Raw genomic sequence first — 22,667 nt, 5'->3', positions numbered from 1 at the left:
GCTTTTTTCCTCGTTAACACCAGACATTTTCCTGCTTGTGTAGCCTTTAAAAGCTTTTTTTAATGGCTATGTATCTTCTGGTAGATAAACCATAATTTGCTTGATTATTTTTTGTTTCTCTGCTATGTAGTGTTTAGTCAGTCTCTTTGCATATAAAAGTTTTTCTCTCATACAATCATTTCTTCGGCAAACATTGAACATGAATTATGTGCCAGATATTGTTTTAAGCATTTAGGGTAAAAGTTAGGGTTTGGGGGAGACAAAAACAAGTACTAAAGGTTTGTAGGTCCTACATAAGAACTACATTTGAAATTTAGTGGAGGCAAAGGAGGAAATGATGAACTGTATTGGAGAAGAATAGCGGTCAGAAAAAGTTTCAAAGATAGGGTGATTTCTAACCTCAGACTTGTAAGATGAGTGGGTGTTTCCCAGTTGTATCCCAGGCAGCTCTGCAGAGACAAAAGCAGGTCAGCTTGGTACAAGCATGGGAACAGGAGGAACCGCAGCGGTTCAGATTCGCTGGACTGTGCTGTGGATGATGTGGTAGGGCAGCAGCCGAGGTAAACCGCGCTCCGAGGAGCACGGTGGGTGCTGCCCTGTACACTGAAGTCTCATCCGGGTGGTACCGTGCGGCCGTTAAAGCTCTGTGGGAAGAAAGGTGACACGCTCGCCTTTCGTTTTAGAAGGCCTCTAGAGCAGCGTGTGGGAAAGAGGACGGCAAATGAGGACAGGAGTGCAGAGGTCTGGGTTAGAGAGGGTGAGGACGGATGCGATAGGAGGGCAGCTGGATGGTGCAGATGTGAGAGACGGTGGAAATTAGAGGGCATAGGCGCTGATGAGGTAAGGGGTGTGAGTGAAGTAGAAAAGTCGCGATGATGGCCCTTAGATCTCCCACTTGGATGAAGATGTTAATGTAAGATCTGAGGGAGATGCAGTGAATCGCAGTGTGTGTCTCCTGCTGTGCGTTGTTGCACGCAGCTGTTTTGTGAGTGTCTGCCCTGGCATATGGTAAGGGTGTGGACACGGGACCTTGGCTGCCACTTTACTGCCGTGTTCCCAGCTTCTAGCATTATACCTGGTGTACAGTAGACACGTGCGCACTTGTTTGGTGAGTGGGGTATCTTAATGAAGAGTTTTTGTCACAGAACTTGATTATTAAGAACTTTAAAACATGCAAACAATTTATGAGTATATAGAGTAAAAAATGAGAGCCCCTTGTCTACTCCTTGAGGTATCCCCAGGCAAGAATACTGGAGTGGGTCGCCATGCTCTCCTCCAGGGCATCTTCCCAACCCAGGAATCGAACCCAGGTTTCCCGCATTGCAGGCAGATTCTTTGCCATCTGAGCCACCAGGGAAGCCCAAATTAGAGAATGAAATATATCTTTTATCTGTAAGATCTATCTGTATCTCTCACATATATAAAAATATACATACACAGGTAAATGTGTATTTTTTTTAAATGGAAACATTGTTTTATAGCTTCGTCTTCCACTTAATATATGGGAGATGTTTTTCTGTATTGATATATATGTGTGTGTGTACATAGGTATAGTATTACTTGGTATGTGTGCATCGTAACTGTTCCTGATTTTTGTTAAATATATTTATACGTGAGAGTTAAGGTCAGTAATTACACACATTTTGCATTTTTCTTTGATCCAGCCTCACTTAGAGTATGACTTTATGTATTAATTGTTGTATAATATTTGTACATATTAAGGACTAAGAACATTTCACCAAGAGGAGTTTCGGATAGGTATAATAGTTGTCTTCAGCTATTACAGAACTGACATATGCCACACAGAAATTGACCTAAGGAGAAGCAGCAGGACTCGTAGATAGTGAGTGGAATTTATGGGGAAACAAATGTTAGCTTAGAATAGAGAAGAGCTCCCAAGCAGAGTGCCTGTGGATGGGGTGGACTGCCCAGGGAAGAACTTACCAGTGGGACGGGCCCTTCTTGGGCTTGCTGTCTCTTACAGTTGCTGCAGAAGATATTCAAGCACTGGATGGGGGCCACGGGATAGGTAGAAAAAATGATATTTAAGACTCCAAGACCTGTCTGTCTTTTGGAAAGAAACAGTATTATCAGATGTGAGAATGTACAAGAATCCCTCGTTCTTGAACTTACGGAATTTGGAACTGAAGAATGTATTGTTAATTCCCTCTACTATAACAGAAACACAAGCCTGCTGTAAAACAAAAAGTTACTCAGGTGCGGAGGGTGTAAAGGAACAGTGGAGTCACAGCTACGTTCTGCCGTGCCGTGAGAGGCCCTGCAGTGCTAGGAGCGCTGCAGAAGGCCCTCGTTTCTCCCTCCCAGTTCCCCAGCTTCTCCCATTCCCAGTACTTCCGTTCTTTTGGCTGGTTTCTCTTGATATTTGTCTTAATATTTCTAAAATACTTACGCATATTCTTGTTAGTTTAATTTCAAGAACTTACTCGTGACTTCTTACTACAGTGTATGTGAGTCTTGGCTCACCCTCTTACCCTCTCTTTACCCACTGAAATTGGGTGGACCATTGACCTCTTTGTTATCAACCCTCAAGTTACAGTGTTTGTAGGCACCTTCCTTTTTCGGTTGGCATTCCCAGAAAGGTCCTCTTGTGGACTGGGAGTGTTCCAGAGGTGGTGGGAGAGGCGCCTGAGTCCTTTGTGTGCAGACGTGAGCTCAGTCCCGCCACACGCACTTCCTCAGCTCACGCCTGCCTTTCTCTGCGTTGAGTGTCAAGTCTGGGAATACATTTATCTTGTCTCTGATATAAATAATGGTTTTTGAGCACAGTAAGTGCTAAGAGTTTTATGTGCATTAATTTTAATTCTCTCCTCTGCAGATACTGTTATTATTTCCATGTTATAAATGAGAAAGTTGAAGTTCAGAAAGATTATATAACTTGCCCAAGACCACACAGCTAGAAGGTCATAATGTCTAGGCTTGAGTATAAATCTGACTTGAGCCTGTGTTCTTAACCATGGAACTGTGTTACCTCCTGTAAGTTCCTAAGTAGCAAATCCTATTCATTGCAAAATTTGAATTAAGACTCATTTAGGGTTTCTTTTTCTGTTTGTTTGTTCTTTGTTTCTCTGTTTTCTTTCTTTTTTTTTTTTTTTTGGCTTTTTGTAGGTTACTGACCTATTTTTAGAGTTTCATCTTGACTTATCTATATTATTTTTGAGTTTCTTTCTTTGTCTAGCTTGTATAGCTTTTTAATGGTTGCTAGATATTACATAATATGTACATAACTTATCACAGTCTACTCACGTTGACGTTTCCCTAGTTTAAGAGCAGCATAGAAACTTTACCTCTCTTTCCCTTCCTTGTTTATAATATAATTGTCTTAAACATTTCCTCTATGTATATTGATATCTACCTAAGACAGCGTTAGGATATTTGTTTCAAACATCAGACCTTGAGAAAAAGTATTTAATTTTTTAAACACTTTTCATTATTCTTCCTTCCTGATGTTCTAAGATTCCTTCTTTCCTGATGATGTGAGATTTCTTCTTTGCTTAGAGAACCTCCATGAGCATTCTTTTAGGGTAGGTCTGCCGTGACAGAGGTCTTGATTTACCTCTTGGTTTCTGAAGGTTGCTGTCTGGATGTAGAATCGGGGACGGCAAGTCTTTTCTTCTAGCACTTGACAACATGTCACTGCCTTTGGGTCTCCATGGTTTCTGATGCAAAATTTGCTGTCATGTAAATTGTTGTTCCTCACAAATAAGATGTCATTCCTCTTGCTGCTTTCAAGGTCTGTTTGCTTTGCCATTAGTTTTCAGAAATTTGTGTCTTGGAGTGGATTTCTTTGAATTCATCTTCTTTGAGGTTTGCTTAGCTTCTTGAATCTGTATGTTTTATATCTTCTGTCAAATTTGAAAAAATTTCAGTCATTATTTCTTCAAATACTTTTAAGCCTTACTCTCTTTATTTTCTCCTTAGAACTCTGATGCCATGGATATTAGATATTAGATCTTTTGTTATAGTCCCACAGGTCCCAGAGGCTCAGTTCATTTTTTTCATGGCATTTTTTTCTGTTTTGTTAAGATTGGGAATTTTATATTCTGTCTTCCAGTTTACTGATTCTTTCCTCTTTTCCACTGGCTGCTGAACCCGTCTTTTGAATTTTTTTTTTTAATTTCAGTTTTTATATTTTTCAGTTCTGAGATTCCCATTTGGTCATCTTCTGTTTCTTTGCTGAGATTTCTTTTGTCCCCCATTTGTTCCAAGCATGTTTGTAATTGTGTGATGAAGCATTTTAATGATGGCTGCATTGAAATGTTTGTTAGGTTCGAATACCTGTGTTATCTCTATGGCAGTGTCTGTTGGTTGTCCTCTGACTCTCTGGGAGGGCGTGTGCTCAGTGTGTGTGCCCATTGACGCTGCTCGGTTGCTGACATCTCCATCACCTGGCCCACGACATATGAGGCAAAGAGAAAACCTAAGGATCTCACGGCTGTGTTGTTCCTCAGATCCTACCGTACCCAGCCAGTCTGGCTCTTCTTTACCTTTGTTTTCTGTATAATGTCCAGGATGTTTAACTATACTTAGCAGGAGGAATTAATTTCTTTCTTAATTCTTTTAAATAACAGATACCTATCTCTATTGTTTAGCTTATACTTTGATGGTGCTACTGTAGGGCCAAATTCCGAAAATTCAACTACTCCTTCTTCTGCCTTCAAGAGGAAGAAAACTTGCTTTTGTTAAATCAACACTTAAGGGCCTGCTGATTTTTACACTCTTCTAAAATGTTTGAGTCTCTTTTTTCACTGAGCCATCTAAATTGTTATCTTGAACTGTTAAGAGCTTCTGTTGCTAGATGTGAAGATATCTTGTCATGAAAACATTTATTGCTTAGTGTTAGGAAAGCTTATAGATTTGAGTATATGTTTAAAAAATGAAGAAGAAGAAACATTGGTGACCCATACAGTTAGGGCGATAAGTGTGACTCATGCATTTTTATCTGTAAGGTGATATGGTATTTTTAACTTAGAATATGTGCTAAGTTACCGTTTTTTCCTTCTCAGCTGGAGTCGAGATGGTCATAAGCTCGTGAGCGCGTCCACTGATAACATAGTGTCACAGTGGGATGTCCTGTCAGGCGACTGCGACCAGAGGTTTCGATTCCCTTCACCCATCTTAAAAGTCCAGTATCATCCGCGAGATCAGTATGTTTAATTTGAGCTATTCTTTCCTGGGGTGGGTCTGATTCTGTCTAAATTATCTCTAAGCTCATGGTAATTTCAGTTTAAGGTGTTAGGAGGCAAAAGCACACATCTCTTGAAACCTCTTCTACATGAATGAATTTCTCTGTCTTGGTTGGTTCTGAATAGATTTCAAAGATACTGTTGTGGTAGTTTACAATTAAAAACTGGCCTATAATAATTAAAACTTTGAAATGGGCAAAGATAGAAATAAGTATAATAACTGTTCTTGACCTGGGGTTTTCCCCCAATTATTTGAATTTCTTTGGTACCGGAAATAGTTCATTATGAAAACTACATTTAAGGAACTTCCCTGGAAATCCAGTGGCTAGTACTGTGTCCCTCCCAATGCCAGGGGTCCTGGGTTCGGGAAGCTGGATCCCACATGCAGCAGCTAAGACCTAGCACAGCCAAATAAATAAAATATTTTTAAAAATTATATTTATGTAGCTGCTGCTGCTGCTGCTAAGTCGCTTTAGTTGTGTCCGACTCTGTGCAACCCCATAGACAGCAGCCTACCAGGCTCTGCCATCCCTGGGATTCTCCAGGCAAGAACACTGGAGTGGGTTGCCATTGCCTTCTCCAGTGCATGAAAGTGAAGTCACTCACTTGTGTCCGACTCTTCGCGACCCCATGGACTGAAGCCTACCAGGCCCCTCTGTCCGTGGGATTTTCCAGGCAAGAGTACTGGAGTGGGGTGCCATCGCCTTCTCCTGTTTATATAGAGTTACCCACCATTCAGTTACTGAGATACAGCTATTTTCATTTCTCTAGGTTCTCTTTTAGTTAAGTTCTCATTAAGTTTAAAGCTTATTATATAGTGCTTCATAGCTCACAAAGCACTTACTAGCTCACAAAGCATTTGTCTGTGTTAGCTGTACACAAATATGTATTTTTACATAGTTTTAACTGATGTTTCACTTTTTCATTTTCATGCATATTTTACCAGTTTGCTACATCTTCATATTTATTTTTAATGATTACATTTTGTTTTGTCAAGGTAGGATCCCATAACTTTACTCAGTCATTTCCCTATTATTAGAAATTTAGAGTTTAGTCTTTTTCAACTATTTTAAATATCCTTGGGCTGGATAGGTTGATGAGGGTAGTGGATAGGAATTAGGGAAAAAGGGCAGAGAGTCAGCTTTCTGATACCATAGCAACTGCCAATGTGCTATTCATATTTTTAAACAGGAACAAGGTTCTCGTGTGTCCCATGAAATCTGCTCCTGTCATGTTGACCCTTTCAGATTCCAAACATGTCGTTCTGCCCGTAGACGATGACTCCGATTTGAACGTGGTTGCATCTTTTGATAGGCGAGGAGAATATATCTATACAGGAAATGCAAAAGGCAAGGTAAGCCTGGAAGCTTAGGAGCTGGTGAAATAAGTAAGCATCAGTCATCCTGCATGTTGGCTCATTTCGTGTTTACTTGTTCTCTTTTCTTTGAAATTTCTTCTGTCCCTGGACTGAGTGTGCTTCCTGCCTGTGGCAAATACAGCCTGTTCTGACATGCCTTAATAATTTCTATTCTTTGGATTTAGAGTGGTCAGAGAGTATTCGATCTAGAAGAGGATGGAGGGCCTTTACTGGGTGCTAGCAATAAAGGGCCATTACTAAATTATAAAATTTAAAAATCATCAATGGAATATTGCTAACAAGATGTCTGATATCTTGGTCTGAAAATATTGTATAATTTAGGCCACTTTAATCTGTTTTGTGTAGTAAGAAGTTAGGTTAAAAAAAGAGGTTAAGTAAGTTTTAGGATCCTTTTCAAACTTTTTAGAGTTTGAGTTCCATTGCATTTTTTTTTTTTCCTTTTTGACTGGGTCATATCAGTTAGTATGGCTACTTAAGAGAGTGGCAGTGTTGTGGGTATTTTTGTGGTAAAATGCACTTACAGTGTACTGTCTTAACCATTCTTAAGCGTGCAGCTCAGTAGTATAAAGTACATCGATATTGTGCAGTCATCACCGTCATTTATCTCCAGAGCTCTTTTCATCTCACACTTACCTTGTACTTATTAAATGACTTGCTGTTCCTTACTCCCTTTCAGCCCCTGGAAACCATCATTCTCCTTTCTGTTTCTATGAAGTTGGAACTCATCCAGTATTTTTTGTGTGTGACTGGCTTATTTCACTTAGCATAATGTCCTTAAAGATTCATTCATGTTGTAGCACATGTCTTCAAAATTTCTTTCCTTTTCATATCCAAGTAATATTCCATTGTATGTATATGTCACATTCTGTTTATCTGTTGATGGATACTTGGGTTGCTTCCACTTTCTGTCTCTTGTGGATAATGTTAAACACTGTCTTTTAAACATAGGTTAAGACATTGTCTTTAATTGAAGGGGTAAAAGCAAGTTGAATAGAGACACTTAGGTTTTCACCCAGTCTTTGCCCAGTTTTAAAAACAGAACCCGTATCTAATTACTGTAAATTATCAGAATATTTACTTACTTTTTTTCTCTGTTAAACTTTAGATTTTGGTCCTAAAAACCGATTCTCAGGATCTTGTTGCTTCCTTCAGAGTAACAACTGGAACAAGCAATACCACAGCCATTAAGTCAATAGAGTTTGCCCGGAAGGGGAGGTGAGTACCCGGAAGGGGAGGTGAATGCGGCCTGTCTCTTTAGAGACAGTCTTAAAAGTGAGCAGAACGCAAAATACATTGAGAGTCATAGTTTTTGTGTGTATTATACTTAAACTTTTTAAGAGTTTATTTAAAAAATATTTGTAGAAACGGTTACTGTCTGGTTCTTAAGTTTGTAAAATTTACTGCATTGAGCCAGCAGACACATCTTACCGGAGTTTCACAGGCAGTTGCTTTACAGAAAAGATGTCTGAGTGGTCTGTGCTTAGAACCAAAATGCCTGGCACATGGTAAGCACTGGGCAGAGATGAACTATTTATTATATTGTAATCAGAATTGATACCACAGAATTCACATAGTAGTTGAATATGCAGTTTACTTACGTGAAACTTATTTATCCTCTTACTTTCAGATGTTTTTCTAATAAGTTTGGTTACCCAACTAGAAGTAGATATCAACAGAAACAAGAAGAAAATAGGTTGTCAATAAGAGAAATTGTCAGTACGAGAAGTGATGGTCACTTTAGTTTGTATAGAAATCACTGTTCACACTTAGAAGACATTCATGTTCAATTTCTCTTGAATTCAGAAAAAGTTAGTGAAGTCTGTAAGAAAGTGGTAAAATAAGTTGTATTTTAGACAGATTTCCAACACTTCCAATGTTAAAAATTTGGGCAATCCAAATGATATATTAACTCATTAAGAAGAATGTATTGTACTGTAACTAAAATAAGCCAGAGGAATGAAGTGTTTATATATATGTGACTGTAAGCTTGTAAATTTGGGAAGCTGGTTTCAATATATAGGTTTTGGATTTTAGTCAAATACTGGTACATATAGGGTTCAGGGATTACACAGGAAGTACTGATATAAAGCATTTTCTCACTTCACATTGTATTTTAGCTTGAAAGGTGACAAGCAGATATATAAGTAGTCTGGTCCATCATTTTAGATTTTTACTCATTCTCTTCCTTATTTGTTAGTTGCCTTGTGGTATCCGTAGTAACTGGCAGTCATGGAGAGTGTTAGCAGGAACAGATTGCTGACCTCTGGTGCTGGTATTTTTATCGTTTCTGTAGTTGCTTTCTAATTAACACAGCAGATCGAATAATCCGAGTTTATGACGGTAGAGAAATCTTAACCTGTGGAAGAGATGGAGAGCCTGAACCCATGCAGAAATTGCAGGACTTGGTGAATAGGTACGTGCCATAACCCGGATGAATGTGTGCTCATTCATTACCTGGGGTCCGGTTCTGGTTCTCCTTGGGTACTTTCTTTGTCCTTAGGACCCCGTGGAAGAAATGCTGTTTCTCTGGGGATGGGGAGTACATAGTGGCAGGGTCAGCCCGGCAGCATGCCCTGTACATCTGGGAGAAGAGCATTGGCAACCTGGTAAAGATTCTCCATGGGACCAGAGGAGAGCTCCTCCTGGATGTAGCTGTAAGTAGGATGAGAGGTTGCTGCTGTTACTTACGTAACACAGAAAACTGGATTCACTCTTAGAACCGACTTTTCTTTGCTTCTTTAAAATTTAGTGGCATCCTGTTCGACCCATCATAGCGTCCATTTCTAGTGGAGTGGTATCTATCTGGGCACAAAATCAAGTAGTAAGTACTTTTCTAGTTATGCTTTGAAACTAGATACTCTTTCTGTATCAGTGACCCTTGCAAGTAGTAAGACAGAAGTTCCTTTATTGACTTTCTTTTCCGCAGATTCTTCTAACCTGATCACGTGGTTCTCTGCATCTAGTTTTGCTTTACGAGGAGGGTCTTGGTCCAAAGCCAGTTTACTAGCTCTGCTTTCAGGGGGAAGGTCTAGGGTACTTCCTGGTATATTTTTCTGTTGCTTATTGAGATAGAGCTTTCTTGTGCTTTTCCTATTTTCAGCTCAGTTAGATTCTGTTTTGCATTTGGTTTTATTTTGAAAATTTTAATTATATTTTTAATCCATGTAGTCATAAGAAAACTTAACATTTTACCTCAGAATTACATCTTAAAAAGATTAAGGATGTGCCTGGTGGTCCAGTGATTAAGAATCCACCTGCTAGTGCAGGGGCCACTGGTTCGATCCCTGGTCCAGGAAGATCCCCCACGCTGTGGGACAGCTAAGCCCCTGTGCCACAACTCTGAGCCCGAGCTCTAGAGCCAGTGCTCCGCAACAGGAGAAGCCAGTACGTTGAGAAGGCCATGCACAGCGGTGAAGAGTAGCCCCACTTGCCACAACTAGAGAAAGCCCATGTGCTGCAGTGAGGATCCAGCACAGCCAAATAAAGAAGTAAAATCATTTTTTAAATCCTTAAAATGTTTTAAAGAAGACAATTGTTCATGAAAGAATTGCAGTTAATAATATGGCATGTTTAAGATAGGAAATGTCTTAAGATAGTAAAACCTATAGATATCTAATTTTTATTATCTGCAAAATTTGGTCTCAGAATTTTGAGTCTCTTATGCCCAAGCCTTTCATTTATGTCATTAATGTCTAGATTACAGACTGTTGCTTTCTCCTATGGTTAAGTACTGTATTTTGTTTGTGGCATAGGAAAACTGGAGTGCATTTGCGCCAGACTTCAAAGAATTGGATGAAAATGTAGAATATGAAGAAAGGGAATCAGAGTTTGATATTGAAGATGAAGATAAGAGTGAGCCTGAACAGACAGGTAATATTTCTTTCTCAATTGCAGATAGTATTTCCCAAAGGAAAAATGATTGTTTTAACTCAGTACTCATTGTTAATTTGTGCTGAAAATTCATTTCAGCACTTAGTCTAATTTTTGTCCTCTAAGCTTGCACTTTTAATAGAATCTTTATTTGTAAGGCATTGACTCAGAGCTTATATGGGCATTACTAGGGCTTGAGCAGCTCTCTAATGAGGATTTGCGTACAGCACCTAGCAAAGCCACCCACACATGCTGGGTGCTGAGCTGCTGTTGGGTATTGTCATTCCTTTGTCAGTAACAGGAGGTAAATAGCATGGACTGGAGTCAGACTGCCTTAGCCAGAATACTTATTCTTTAAACCTGAACTTCCTTATCTGTAAAAACTCTGCCTTTTAGGGTTGTGGGAAATAAATGAAACAGTTCGTGTAGAGGGCTCACAATAGTGGCTAGGTTATAATGAGCATTCAGATGTTCTCTTCTAATAGATCATGATCGTTGTTATTTCCATCTCTTGGCTTCTGAACTTCTAAATAGGAAACACCTTGAGAATAAATACCTCACTTTATAGCCCCCTAGTGTATAAGCACAGGGCACAGGGCTTTGCGTCTGGCGGGGTTTGTGTGTATGAATGCGTAATGTGCCCTGCTGGCACTGTCACTGACTGCTGGGCTTCTTGATGGTGCCAAGAATCAAGGAATTGGCGTTGAGGTTAGTTCTCTCCATCCTGAAGGTGCTGGTCCTCACTTCTGTGACATAAGATATCTTGTATGCTTCAGGAATCTTAGGAAGACTGTCGGGACTATAGGATATTTTGGATTGTATTGGTGTTATTGGATTGTGTTGCATGGAAAGCTTCTCAAACTTGTGCATAAGTTGTTTCTTCTTCCCATCTCCTTGGCACATTGCACGTGCCTTTATTGTAGCACTCACGTTGTGGAACTGAAATTATCCGTTTCTATGTCTCCCCAGTTAGACTACTGGGGCTTTTACAAAAAAACTGTTCCCAACTTTCTGGGGCAGTGCTGTATCCCCAGTGTCTAGCATATGGTGGAAGTTCAGCACGAATTTGCCAGACGACTAAGTTAAATGTGTGCCTGATTTTCCTCCTTTGTTTCTCCTGGATTTCAGTTTATGAACATCCTAAGCTGCATGTAAGCAGCAGTCTTCCACTTCTTCTCACAGCCCTACTGTGTTTCTGCCCTGCAGGGGCTGATGCCGCAGAGGACGAGGAAGTAGATGTCACCAGCGTGGACCCTATCGCAGCCTTCTGTAGCAGGTGAGCTGGAGGCCAGGCCTCAGGGTGCGCCTCCTCTTCAGTCTCTGGGTGTGCTGCTCAGTCCCCACTGTTCCTCAGTCCCGTCTGCCTTTAGGCTCAAAGAGTTAACTCCTGTGATGTGCAAGAGGTCCCTTCCATTCTCCCTTGATAGAAAATCTTAAGGAAGTGAAGTAATTAACTTTATGCCATTTATTTTTACTACTCATTTTATCATATTGTCTGATTTTCTTTTATCCATCTTGGCTTTTGTGAAATTTTAGGTCCGTACCTGTTGCTTATGGTTAGATGATTCTGCCCTAGAGGAAGGGTTCATGGTTTAAGCAACTTTCTCCTCTTTTTTCCTATCCCTTTTCTGATCCTGTTCCAAATAGTGATGAAGAACTGGAAGATTCAAAGGCTCTATTATATTTACCCATTGCCCCTGAGGTAGAAGACCCAGAAGAAAATCCTTATGGCCCCCCACCGGATGCAGTCCAAACCTCCCTGATGGACGAAGGGGCTAGCTCAGAGAAGAAGAGGCAGTCTTCAGCAGACGGGTCCCAGCCACCTAAGAAGAAACCCAAAACAACCAATATTGAACTGCAAGGAGTACCAAATGATGGTAAGGGCCGCATTTCCTCTCTCTCACCTGATAGACCCACTCTCCAGCACAACCTGTAATATCCTTTCTGGCTGATATTCCCTTAAAGGAAGTTTTCCATGAGTCTTTTTTGTAGTGTTTTACAGCTTTGTAACAATTTTATCTGCTTTCACTTCTCTTTTAAAATGGGGGAGATTCTGCCCTCAGTACTTTTCCTACGATAACACGCTTTAAGTCTTCTGACGTCTGGATCAGTTTGTTTAAGTACCAGGCTTCCTCTACCTCTCCTCCCACATTCTCATTAGGTGATAAAGTATAATACTGGTCAGATCTGGACAGTCTTAATTCTAGAAGCCTTGTTAGTCACATGGTAGAGCCTGGATTCTTACCCTGGTCTTCTGAGTTCCAGAGCCCATTCACTTTCTGCTTTCACGTGCCAGTGTGCGCATGTGCACTCCTGTTCTGACTTGTGCGATAAAGTATCAGTGGGTCTTTGATCTCCCTTTTCTATTTAGAGCTGCTGTCAGTCAGTTCAATCGCTCAGTCGTGTCCGACTCTTTGTGACCCCATGAATCACAGCATGCCAGGCCTCCCTGTCCATCACCAACTCCCGGAGTTCACCCAAACTCATGTGCATTGAGTCGGCGATGCCATCCGGCCATCTCATCCTCTGTCGTCCCCTTCTCCTCCTGCCCCCAATCCCTCCCAGCATCAGAGTCTTTTCCAATGAGTCAACTCTTTGCATGAGGTGGCCAAAGTATTGGAGTTTCAGCTTTAGCATCATTCCTTCCAATGAACACCCAGGACTGATCTCCTTCAGAATGGACTGGTTGGATCTCCTTACAGTCCAAGGGACTCTCAAGAGTCTTCTGCAACACCACAGTTCAAAAGCAGCACTCAGCTTTCTTCACAGTCTAACTCTCACATCCATACATGACCACTGGAAAAACCATATCCTTGACTAGATGGACCTTTGTTGGCAAAGTAATGTCTCTGGTTTTCAATATGCTATCTAGGCTGGTCATAACTTTTTTCCAAGGAGTAAGCATCTTTTAATTTCATGGCTGCAGTCACCATCTGCAGTGATTTTGGAGCCCCAAAAAATAAAGTCTGACACTGTTTCCCCATCTATTTCCCATGAAATGATGGGACCGGATGCCATGATCTTAGTTTTCTGAATGTTGAGCTTTAAGAGAGCTGCTATAGCTTGGTGTGAACCATATAGGCTATGTGTGCCTTTTGCCCAAGCAACTATTTCTCATGTAATGGCTGCTCTTTTGTAGTATTATAATTAATAAACAAAAACAAACTTTTCTTCTTCTGTTAGTGGACTTGGGACACAGGCAAAACTCTTTGCTCATGGGTAGGCGGCATGCATGTGCTTGCTTGGGGTGACGTGTGGATTCCTTTCCAAGCCTATCTGTCCTTTTACAGAAGTCCATCCACTACTGGGTGTGAAGGGGGATGGCAAATCCAAGAAGAAGCAAGCAGGCCGGCCTAAAGGATCAAAAGGTAAAGAGAAAGATTCTCCATTTAAACCGAAACTCTACAAAGGGGACAGAGGTTTACCTCTGGAAGGATCAGCGAAGGGTAAAGTGCAGGCGGAGCTCAGCCAGCCCTTGACAGGTAAGGACACATTGGGAGCACTGTCTGGCTTTCTTCGTGGCCTTGCTTTGTACAGCCCCTGACTCCGTTTAACTGCAACATTTTTTTCCTTCCTTCCCTCCTTTTCCCCAGTGGCAGATAATTCTCTGAGTTTTAAGCTGCTCCCAAGGGCAGCTCAACCAGATTTGGCTTCATTCAGTGGCTGTTAACCTTGGGTCCATAACTAGGTTTCAGGGATCTGCATTCCCTTGGTCTTTTTTTTTCCCCCTCAAAAATTCTTTTTAACAGCATTAACTACCTGCTACACTTGAATAATTTCTAAATGTTGATGCCTGGTCTAGCTCTCTCTTAATCCCAAAGTCCTACTGTGCCTAACTACTTCCCAACCAGATTTGGCTTAATTCAGTGGCTCTTAACCTTGGGTCTGCAACTATATTTCAGGGGCTCTCCATTCCCTTGATCTTATGTGCAAAACTTTGTGTGAATATTTTTGTGGGGGAGATGCTTATACATTTCACAGGATTCCTTTAAGAATCCATGACCCCAAAAAGGGTAAGAACCCCTCGTTTAATTAATATTTTCATCTATATTTGCCTCTGTGTTTTTTGTTTTGTCTCAAAGATCCAGGCAGATAACCAAAAATATGAGCTTCTTTATACAGCTCCTGACTGTTTAACTGTATCATCTTTTTTCTCTCTCTTCAAATTGTTCAAATCCCAGAGGTGGTGTTTTTCTCTCTCTCACTATTCTAGAAACAATGATGGAGTTGTTAGTAGTACTGTCATGTTAAGGAAGAAGATGAGGTTTATTTTATTTTATTTTTTTAAAACAACACAAGAGATTATCCAAAAGACAAACTTTGTAGCTTCTTAATACCTAAGCTTCTTGATACTTAGTGAGTTTTCGCAGTTTTCTAGGTTTGAGGGATTTTTATTGGAGGATGGAGAACAGTTTCAGTTTCCTATCAAATACTTGTGAATCTAGGCTAAAGGGTCTTTTGTTTGGAAAACAGTATCAATTTAGCATTTAATTCTACTGAAACATTGTTGGGTTTTGGAAACTTTTCTTTCAGGCACTGCTTTAGTTAGCATAGTAGTCTCAGTTTTCTGTGGCCAGGTCTATAAATTTGGAGGCAGGACTAACAATGTATCAGTGGTTATATTTGAGGGGATTTTTCCACCATATTAAAAATTTTAATTGTGTTCATCCAAATGTGAGGATATGCACTAGAATGCAAACCAGAGCTCCTTAAGCCAGTTCACATTGTGAACATCAGTTCTCTCCTACAAGAAGCTGGAGCGGGCTCAGTGACTCATCGTTCTGAGTATTCCCCCTCAAATTCACTGGATTTTCACAGTCTTAAACCGTACCACTAGGGCACTAGCATTTTTTCCCCAATAACAGTATTTATGTTACTCCGCTGATTTATCACCTCCGCATTCATTTCATTTAGGGCCATGTCTATATATTTTTAAAAATGCCCTAGAACAAGTTATATGGGTATTGCTAACAAAGACTTCAGGTCAGTAATTGACTAATGTAAATAAAAAATGATCCTTCCATAACCCATTTCTTGCATAAGCTGATGCCACTACAGAAGAAACTATTTAAATTTCAAACCAATTTCCCTGACCTCAAATGCTAAATTGCTTCAGGATGATTTAAAATGTTGGCAAACATGTTGAATTAATTTAAGTACTCTGACACAGTTTCCCAGCATCTTCAGAATCTATGTAATTAACCATTTGCTCTTTTAATACTAAGTATATGGTAAATAAACCATTTAAAGTTTTTAAAAACCAGATTTTTCTTATGGCCATTAATAGTAACTAAATATTTTTGGCACTTTCCAAATTGGGCTTTTGTCAAAGGTCCCATGAAGTACTCTATGTTTTATGGCTCAGTGTATAAGAGCAGTGGTGTTTTTTAGCTATGCTTCAAAAACATCTAAATAACACTGAAAATCAGAATGTTGCAAAGTTTACTTAGCCCTAAATGAACAGGTTCTTTTATTCCCTTAAGTTCTCAAAATACTGCATTGAAATGTTGAGGCAGGTGTAAAATACATGGTGTTTGTACATGCAGCATTTCAGAGCTCCTTCTAGCAGAGTGGTTATCATTATCAAGGCCTGTTAGGAGTTTATTCCCACTCACTCAGCTGACAAGGTTAAAAGAGGGTTAAAACCTCTTTAAAGGCTAAAACTTGTGTCTTGAAATAGCAGGGTGCTTCAGACTGGATTTTTATTTTCTACATTATTGTTATTAGGCACTTCAGTTGGTCAGCCTTAAATAGAGGCAGTTATTTTAATGACTTCATCCTTTAAAAGGACTAGGGGAGACTTGTACATAACAAGGCCAGAGTGAGGACGTGCTTTCTTATAACACAGACAAAAGAACTGCCTAAATTACTGCAAACATTTTACCAGCTTTTCATGATCATACTGTTTGGGGTTCGCAAGGGAAGAATGCTGAAGTGGTTTGCCATTCCCTTCTCCAGTGGACCAGGTTTTGTCAGAACTCTCCACCCTGACCCACCTGTCTTGGGTGGCCCTGCACGGCATGGCTCATAGCTTCACTGAGTTACACAAGGCTGTGGTCCATGTGATCATTTTGGTTAGTTTTCTGTGATGGTGGTTCTCTGTGGGCCATGGTATTAAAGTTCTTGTTTGTTCTGTCTGCCCTCTGATGAATGAGGTTAAGAGACTTGTGCAGGAAACCTGATGGGAGGGACTGACTGGGGGGGAAACTGTGCTTCTTGCTCTGGTGGGCACTTGAGAGTGAAAAAACTGGCTTTTAAAACTCAGCATTCAAAAAACTAAGATCATGGCATCTGGTGCCGTCACTTCACAGCAAACAGATGGGAAACAATGGAAACAGTGCCAGACTTTATATTTTTTGGCTCCAGAATCACTGCAGACAGTGAATGCAGCCATGAAATTAAGACACTTGGTCCTTGGAAGAAAAACTGTGACAAACCTAGGCAGTGTATTAAAAAGCAGAGACATCACTTTGCAGACAAAGGTGTGTATAGTCAAAGCTATGGTTTTTCCAGTAATCATATATAGATTTGAACCATAAAGAAGGCTGCATGCCGAAGAATTGATGCTTTCAAACTGTGGTACTGGAGAAGACTCTCGAGAGTCCCTTGGATGGCAAGGAGATCAAACCAGTCAATGCTGAAGGAAATCAGTCCTGAATATTCATTGGAAGGACTGAAGCTGAAGCTCCAGTACTTTCGCCACCTGGTGTGAAGAGCCAACTCATTGGAAAAGAACTGGATGCGCGAACAGTTGAGGGCGAGAGAAAAAGGGGACGACAGGATGCGATGGTAGGATGGCATCATTGACTCAATGGACAAGAGCAAACTCTGGGAGATAGTGAAGGACAGGAAGCCTGGCGTGCTGCAGTCCGTGGGGTTGTAAAGAGTCGGACAGGACTAAGCAACTGAAGAACGACATGGTTGTGTACATTGCATATTTGCCTGTATAATCTGTACTTCCTTCTTCCCATCTTGTTCTCTTGCCTTGGTTCCTTGCCCTTTTCCTATATGGATCTCCGAAATAGCCAGATGAAACCCCAAAGTGTGCTGAGGAGCAGGATTGTCAAAAAGCCCCAAAGGGGTGATGTGGTTGAGTGCCAGCCCTTCCTTAGAGGGCCTTAGCCGCTAGCTGCCGTGTGGGATCTTCGTGAAAACTGTGACTCTTGGGGAGAGTGCTGACACTGAGTATCGTAGTGGGCCGTCAGAGGTCTCCATTTCGAGACAACCTATCGTGTCTTTTGTGTGGATTTCTTTGGGTGGGGCTTCATCCAGTACCATTTTGGAGGGCCCAGAGGCTAGCTAACACATGCTGTTGATTTTCGCTTGGCTCCCCAGGGCCTTTGAGGTAATAAACACTCATGTCTCACATTCTTCCACATCTTGGAGGTTTTCAGTGAAGCAGCAGCTGCTGTCATTGTGGGTTTTCCACCAGATATTAAGAAATGAAGCTTGATCCTCAGTGGCTGAGGAGGAACCATCCTCAAAGATCAGTCTGACGGGTGTACAGTATTTGCATGTTCAGTGCTTTGTGGACTTTCCTTCCCCACAAATGCCCTAGTTTTGCACTAGAGCCAAATTGTTTGAAGGCAGGATTATAGGTGTAGGCTACTGCTCAAGTTGATAAATGCCAGCTGTTTGTTACTATGTATAATTGATCAGTTAACTGAAGAAACTGTTCAGTAAGCGCCAATTAGTCCTGACAAAGCTGCTATAGTCTGTTGCATGTTGCAACAGGAGATTATGCATTTCAGGGGACACTTGGAAGACTAATAGAGCACCAATAAAAGTAATCTAGCCATCTGGAATCTGGGGCTCGAAAATTCTTCCCTGTCAAACAGCTCATCAGTATTGGATAGGACCAGTGGGCCCACATCCATGACGACGCACTTTCTGTGGTAGGGCCCGTCAGTGAAGCTTGGGGGAAACTCTGAACTGGGGACTGCTCCGAAAGTCTGTATCAGCATTGCTCCATCTGTCAGATTCCCCCTAGTTACCTTACACTTTCCAGAGGACAGTCTTCAGGATCAAAACAGATGTGAGCAGAACCACCAGAGTCCCTGTTGCCCCGTGACCACTCAAGGATTGCCCAAGAAGTAGGGCTCCTTGACAGTGAGCACTGTCAGTAGGAAGGGTAACAAGCTGTGGTCTGTCACGTATGGGGTCTAAAGGCCTTGTGGGACGGTGGGCCTGAAGGGCGTGGGATGGTGCTCCTTCTCAAGGGCGGCAGAGGCCAGGCTGAGTGGAGTTGTCACCTCAGGCCCACAGGCCCTCTCAGGCTCCCCTGCGCCACCGCGCTCCTGGTTCTGGCCCCGCACCTTGGGCCTCTGAACCATTTCCTGTTCATTTAGTGAGTCTGATGGTTTTAAATGATTGGTAGGGGCTTTCCCCCAGCCCCTTTCCTTTAAAAACATGATCAATCTCTCAAAGACTAATCTATGAATTCCTGCTAAGATCAGGTTTTTAGATGGCTAGTTGGGTATTGTCATTCTGTGTGGTCTTACTATCTGACTAAGGTAATGCTTGAAAATTAATATCCAGTGTTTTCTAGGCTACCCTGGCTTAGCTGCTTTGGAGAGGTAACAATAGCAGCTGTTCACTATGAGCTGAATTTTTCTTAATTTTCTATCGCTGGAGGTTTCTGTTATTATGTTGCAGCTGAATAACACTCGGGGCAGATTTTAACTCGCCTGGAGATCTGCTTTTCGCTGCTCTGTGTGTCTTGTCCTCCTCGAAGATGTGCTGCTCTGGTGCTGGTTTGTTGCCTGCCGCCTCAACAAGCTTTGTTTCTGGTCTGTTCACAGGAAGAGGGCAATAAGAAAAAACACTAACTGACCTCAGATGAGCCGTATAATGTAGCTTATTAATCATCTTGAGTGCCGTTATAAAATGCACACCACTTTTCCTCTCATGATTTAGGCTTAAAATGTCAGTGTTGTGTCTTGTTTTTAAACTTAGATTGGTCAGAGTCCTTGTGGGAATGATCATGAAAGCTACCTTAAAGTATTTAAAGTCCTGTAGAGTAGATTCTTTTATCTCAGATTATTTTACAAATCAAGAGGTTAATCATTACATTTTATGTTGAAATATCTGAAAAGCTTAAGTACACTTCTGGGGCTTCCCAGGTGGCTCAATGCTAACAATCAACTTGCCAATGCAGAAGACATGGGTTCGATCCCAGATGTGGAAAGATCCCTTGGAGAAGGAAATGGCGACCTACTCCAGTATTCCTGCCTGGAAATATTTTTAACATGTAGCACCCAGGAGAGTTTCAGTCTGTTCTCAGGCAAATTGGAATTTATTTTTATTGCCAGTTTTCATATGTGCTTGCACTTTAAGAATCGGGTTAAAAGGAAATTATAAGTGGGCACTCTTTTTTTTTTTTTTTTTAATAGCTTGGGCAATTATTTTAAACCATTTTTCCCTTCAAGTAGCATGTTCTTCTCCATTCCAGATAACACTGGGAGGACCTTTCTTCACCTTGTTCTCTTTTTCCACTTCTTAGTTAGTGTTTCACAGCAGCCCATTTCAGGATGTCCTTCAGAGATTGAACAGCTTCTGTGGAGTGACCAGGGAAGTGTTCATGTCACTATTTAGGATTTTATTTATTAATCAGTTGCTGGGGCACAGAAATGCCAGCAGTGGTTTTCATTCACATTTCACCATATTCTGCATTCTGAGGAGTTGAGGGTATCACTTAAGGAACAGGGGTGTTTGAACAAGGGTGTTTTGCTCATCGTTAATCATTTAGTGGTGAATTAGTCTAATGTATGAAAGATTGAAAGATGCAGTACCCTAGAATTTCCTATCCTTTGCTTGCTTCTCTTTTTGAAATATGAAGCATTATTCACACCTGGGAGAATAGTTAGCAGCTGGAAATGTGTAGAAGTCTGATCATTTTGCCCTTTTTCTCCCTTTGGGGGCAACACTGAGAAAAGTCCTGGGGGCATGGTTTGGGATTTGAATTATTTGTTGCTTCGGTAAAGGGTACTTGGGAGTTGGAGTTGGTTTCAACTTAAAGTGGAGGGGTGGGGAGTTCTTAGCTCATGTTTGCTTAGAATGCCTCTTTTAGCATCTTTCAGTATTTCTGTTCTTGAAAGTAACTGGTCTAAGTTGATACTAAATAAATCTTTTTATTTCTAATCTCTTTAGCAGGAGGAGCAATCTCAGAACTGTTATGAAGACCCTTGAAGTTCTTCATTCTTCCCTACTTTGCCATCATGTGGCCTCTGGACACTGTGGTCAGTCATCTGAGATTGACTTTAATTTAAAACAAAGGCCTCTGTCTTCCACCCAGGAGGTGGAAGGAGTGAATTTTATGTTTGAATGAAGAAGTGAATTATGGAAGAAGAGTATATGTCCCTTCCCTTTCAAGCATAAGTCCAAATAGACTCTCAGGAATGAGGATTTGTGAAGACATCAAACAGGAGTTTTGACTCTTTAAAAATGCTCGTTATGTTGCTGGAGGAGATTGCTGGTCTGCTCGTCTGTCTTCCCTGTACCCAGCACCGTTTCGGCTTCTCACTTCCTATCTCCTACTTGCCTTCGCTCCTCACTGCATGTCCTTGAGTGACTTACTTTTACCTGAAATTTTGCTGCCTGTATCCTAGAAAAAACTTCGGTTTGCACATTCTTTCTTCCATTTTAAAGTTACCTACTCACCAGATGCCTCCTATATTTCCATAGTCTGTTACAAAGGATGGGCAGAAAAGAAAGTGCTTGGAAGATTTCAGATTTTCTGAGAGAGAGATAGGAAAGGCCCCCTCTTTTTAACATTCTGTAACATTTTGCTCAAGCTGGGCTGTAAGACGGTCAGGGTTTTTCTTGGTTTTCTTCTCATTGCATGTTTCTCTCCAGTATCGGTTCATTCAATCATGGTTTATGAAGATAGCTAGTTTCATTTGGTCTCCAGCAAAGAATCATTAGTAGTTTATATTGCTTTACCTGTACGGGCTTCCAGAGACAAAAACAAACCGGGGTGTCTCTGAACAAGCTTATTTTATACTGGGGTGGGGGAATCTATGCAAGGACTAAATAAAACCGTCCATAATCAAAGCAGCAACAACACAATTCAAATAAAAAATCAAGGAACCTTTTTTTTTTATCATTGCTTGTGGACATCGGTCCTTCCCATCAGTCATCGTGTTTCCCCACGCTCCTTTTCCTTCCTACGTGTTTCCAGTCACTTCCTTTCTGTGAAAGGTTGCTTAGCTTTTACAATTTTTTAATTTTTGCTTTTGCTGTTCTTTGTATAAAAACTAGCAGATTGGATGGCTGTATCCCCCAGGTGTTTGAAATTCTCTGAAAATCCAGAGTGAAGAAACGAGGTGTGCAGAAGGCTCTCTAGCCCCTCTGAGTAGAGCTTGAGCTAACTGGAAGTGCTCAGTCTGGATCATCATTTTCATGGTATTTTCAAAGGAGAGTTAAACACTGTGCTTATTGGGAAATCTCTGTTGGTTGGTGGTTGCTTCAATAGGTAGCCAAACAAGTTGATTGCTTTTTGGATTTTAGCATAGAAATCAAAGTAGAACACATCAGCAAGAGTCTCTTCCATTCCGTCTCTAGAACCAAAATGTTCAGTAGTTGAAGAGCTCTCCCTGAACCAGTGGCCAAATGTCTATATTTTTAGATGCCACTGTCTTTTCCTCAGATGCTCCTTTTGTGAATTTCATTTCCTATTTCATATCAGACCAGCGGTTGAGATTGGTAGGTGGGTCACTAGGCATGTTTTTGTTTTGCGGACATTATTTCCATTTCATTTCTCTCTCTACTGTACACTGCAGCAGTATGCAAACTGTGTGATACAGGCGGCCTCTGCCTTATTTCTGCAAAGTAGCCGGGTGTCCTCTGCCTGAGCATTTGGGTGTTCAGCCTCTGTCCGCCTCCTAAACTGGCTCCTGAGAAAATCAACGTCAGCCCTGCCAGGGTGTCTGGTAGCAGCTCCTAATAATTATTTATGCTTCTGGAATTGTTTGCAGCTCCTGAAACCTTGTGTCCGTTTCAGTTTGATTCTCTCGATTTGTACAATATATGCATATTCTTTTTTCCCTTCTGTCACCCTCCCCTCCCCTCGGCGTTTTTTAATGTCCTGTAGTTTTGTATGAGAGGAGACTTAGCCTCGGGTACTTCTTGCTGAAGCTTTAATGCTTTGTAAATAAAATCGGATGTTTATTAAAGAACAGGTGTAGGTGTTTGCTTGTAGACAACTGATCACTTCT

General features: G+C 41.1%; 1 protein-coding gene across 4 annotated transcripts in view; it reads left to right on the top strand.

Moving 5' to 3' along the window:
• RBBP5 (RB binding protein 5, histone lysine methyltransferase complex subunit) overlaps positions 1-22,628 on the top strand; it is a 40,288-nt gene extending 17,660 nt beyond the window's left edge. The window contains exons 4-14 of one of the 4 annotated variants that reach the window (XM_061381985.1): positions 5,025-5,165; positions 6,396-6,558; positions 7,688-7,797; positions 8,876-8,995; positions 9,083-9,236; positions 9,332-9,403; positions 10,335-10,452; positions 11,659-11,728; positions 12,100-12,329; positions 13,743-13,934; positions 20,602-22,628. In XM_061381985.1, the coding sequence (XP_061237969.1) occupies positions 5,025-5,165; positions 6,396-6,558; positions 7,688-7,797; positions 8,876-8,995; positions 9,083-9,236; positions 9,332-9,403; positions 10,335-10,452; positions 11,659-11,728; positions 12,100-12,329; positions 13,743-13,934; positions 20,602-20,630 (1,399 nt within the window). In that variant the 3' untranslated portion in view covers positions 20,631-22,628. The remainder of the gene's footprint in view (positions 1-5,024; positions 5,166-6,395; positions 6,559-7,687; positions 7,798-8,875; positions 8,996-9,082; positions 9,237-9,331; positions 9,404-10,334; positions 10,453-11,658; positions 11,729-12,099; positions 12,330-13,742; positions 13,935-20,601) is intronic. The other 3 variants (XM_061381988.1, XM_061381987.1, XM_061381986.1) reach the window with 3 other exon arrangements.
• The last annotated feature ends 39 nt before the right edge of the window (positions 22,629-22,667 follow it).

Source organism: Bos javanicus, chromosome 16 (genome assembly GCF_032452875.1).
Source record: "Bos javanicus breed banteng chromosome 16, ARS-OSU_banteng_1.0, whole genome shotgun sequence".
NCBI lineage: Eukaryota > Metazoa > Chordata > Mammalia > Artiodactyla > Bovidae > Bos > Bos javanicus.
The sequence above is the reverse complement of the archived record's forward strand: the minus strand, read 5'-3'. Positions and strand labels throughout refer to the sequence as shown.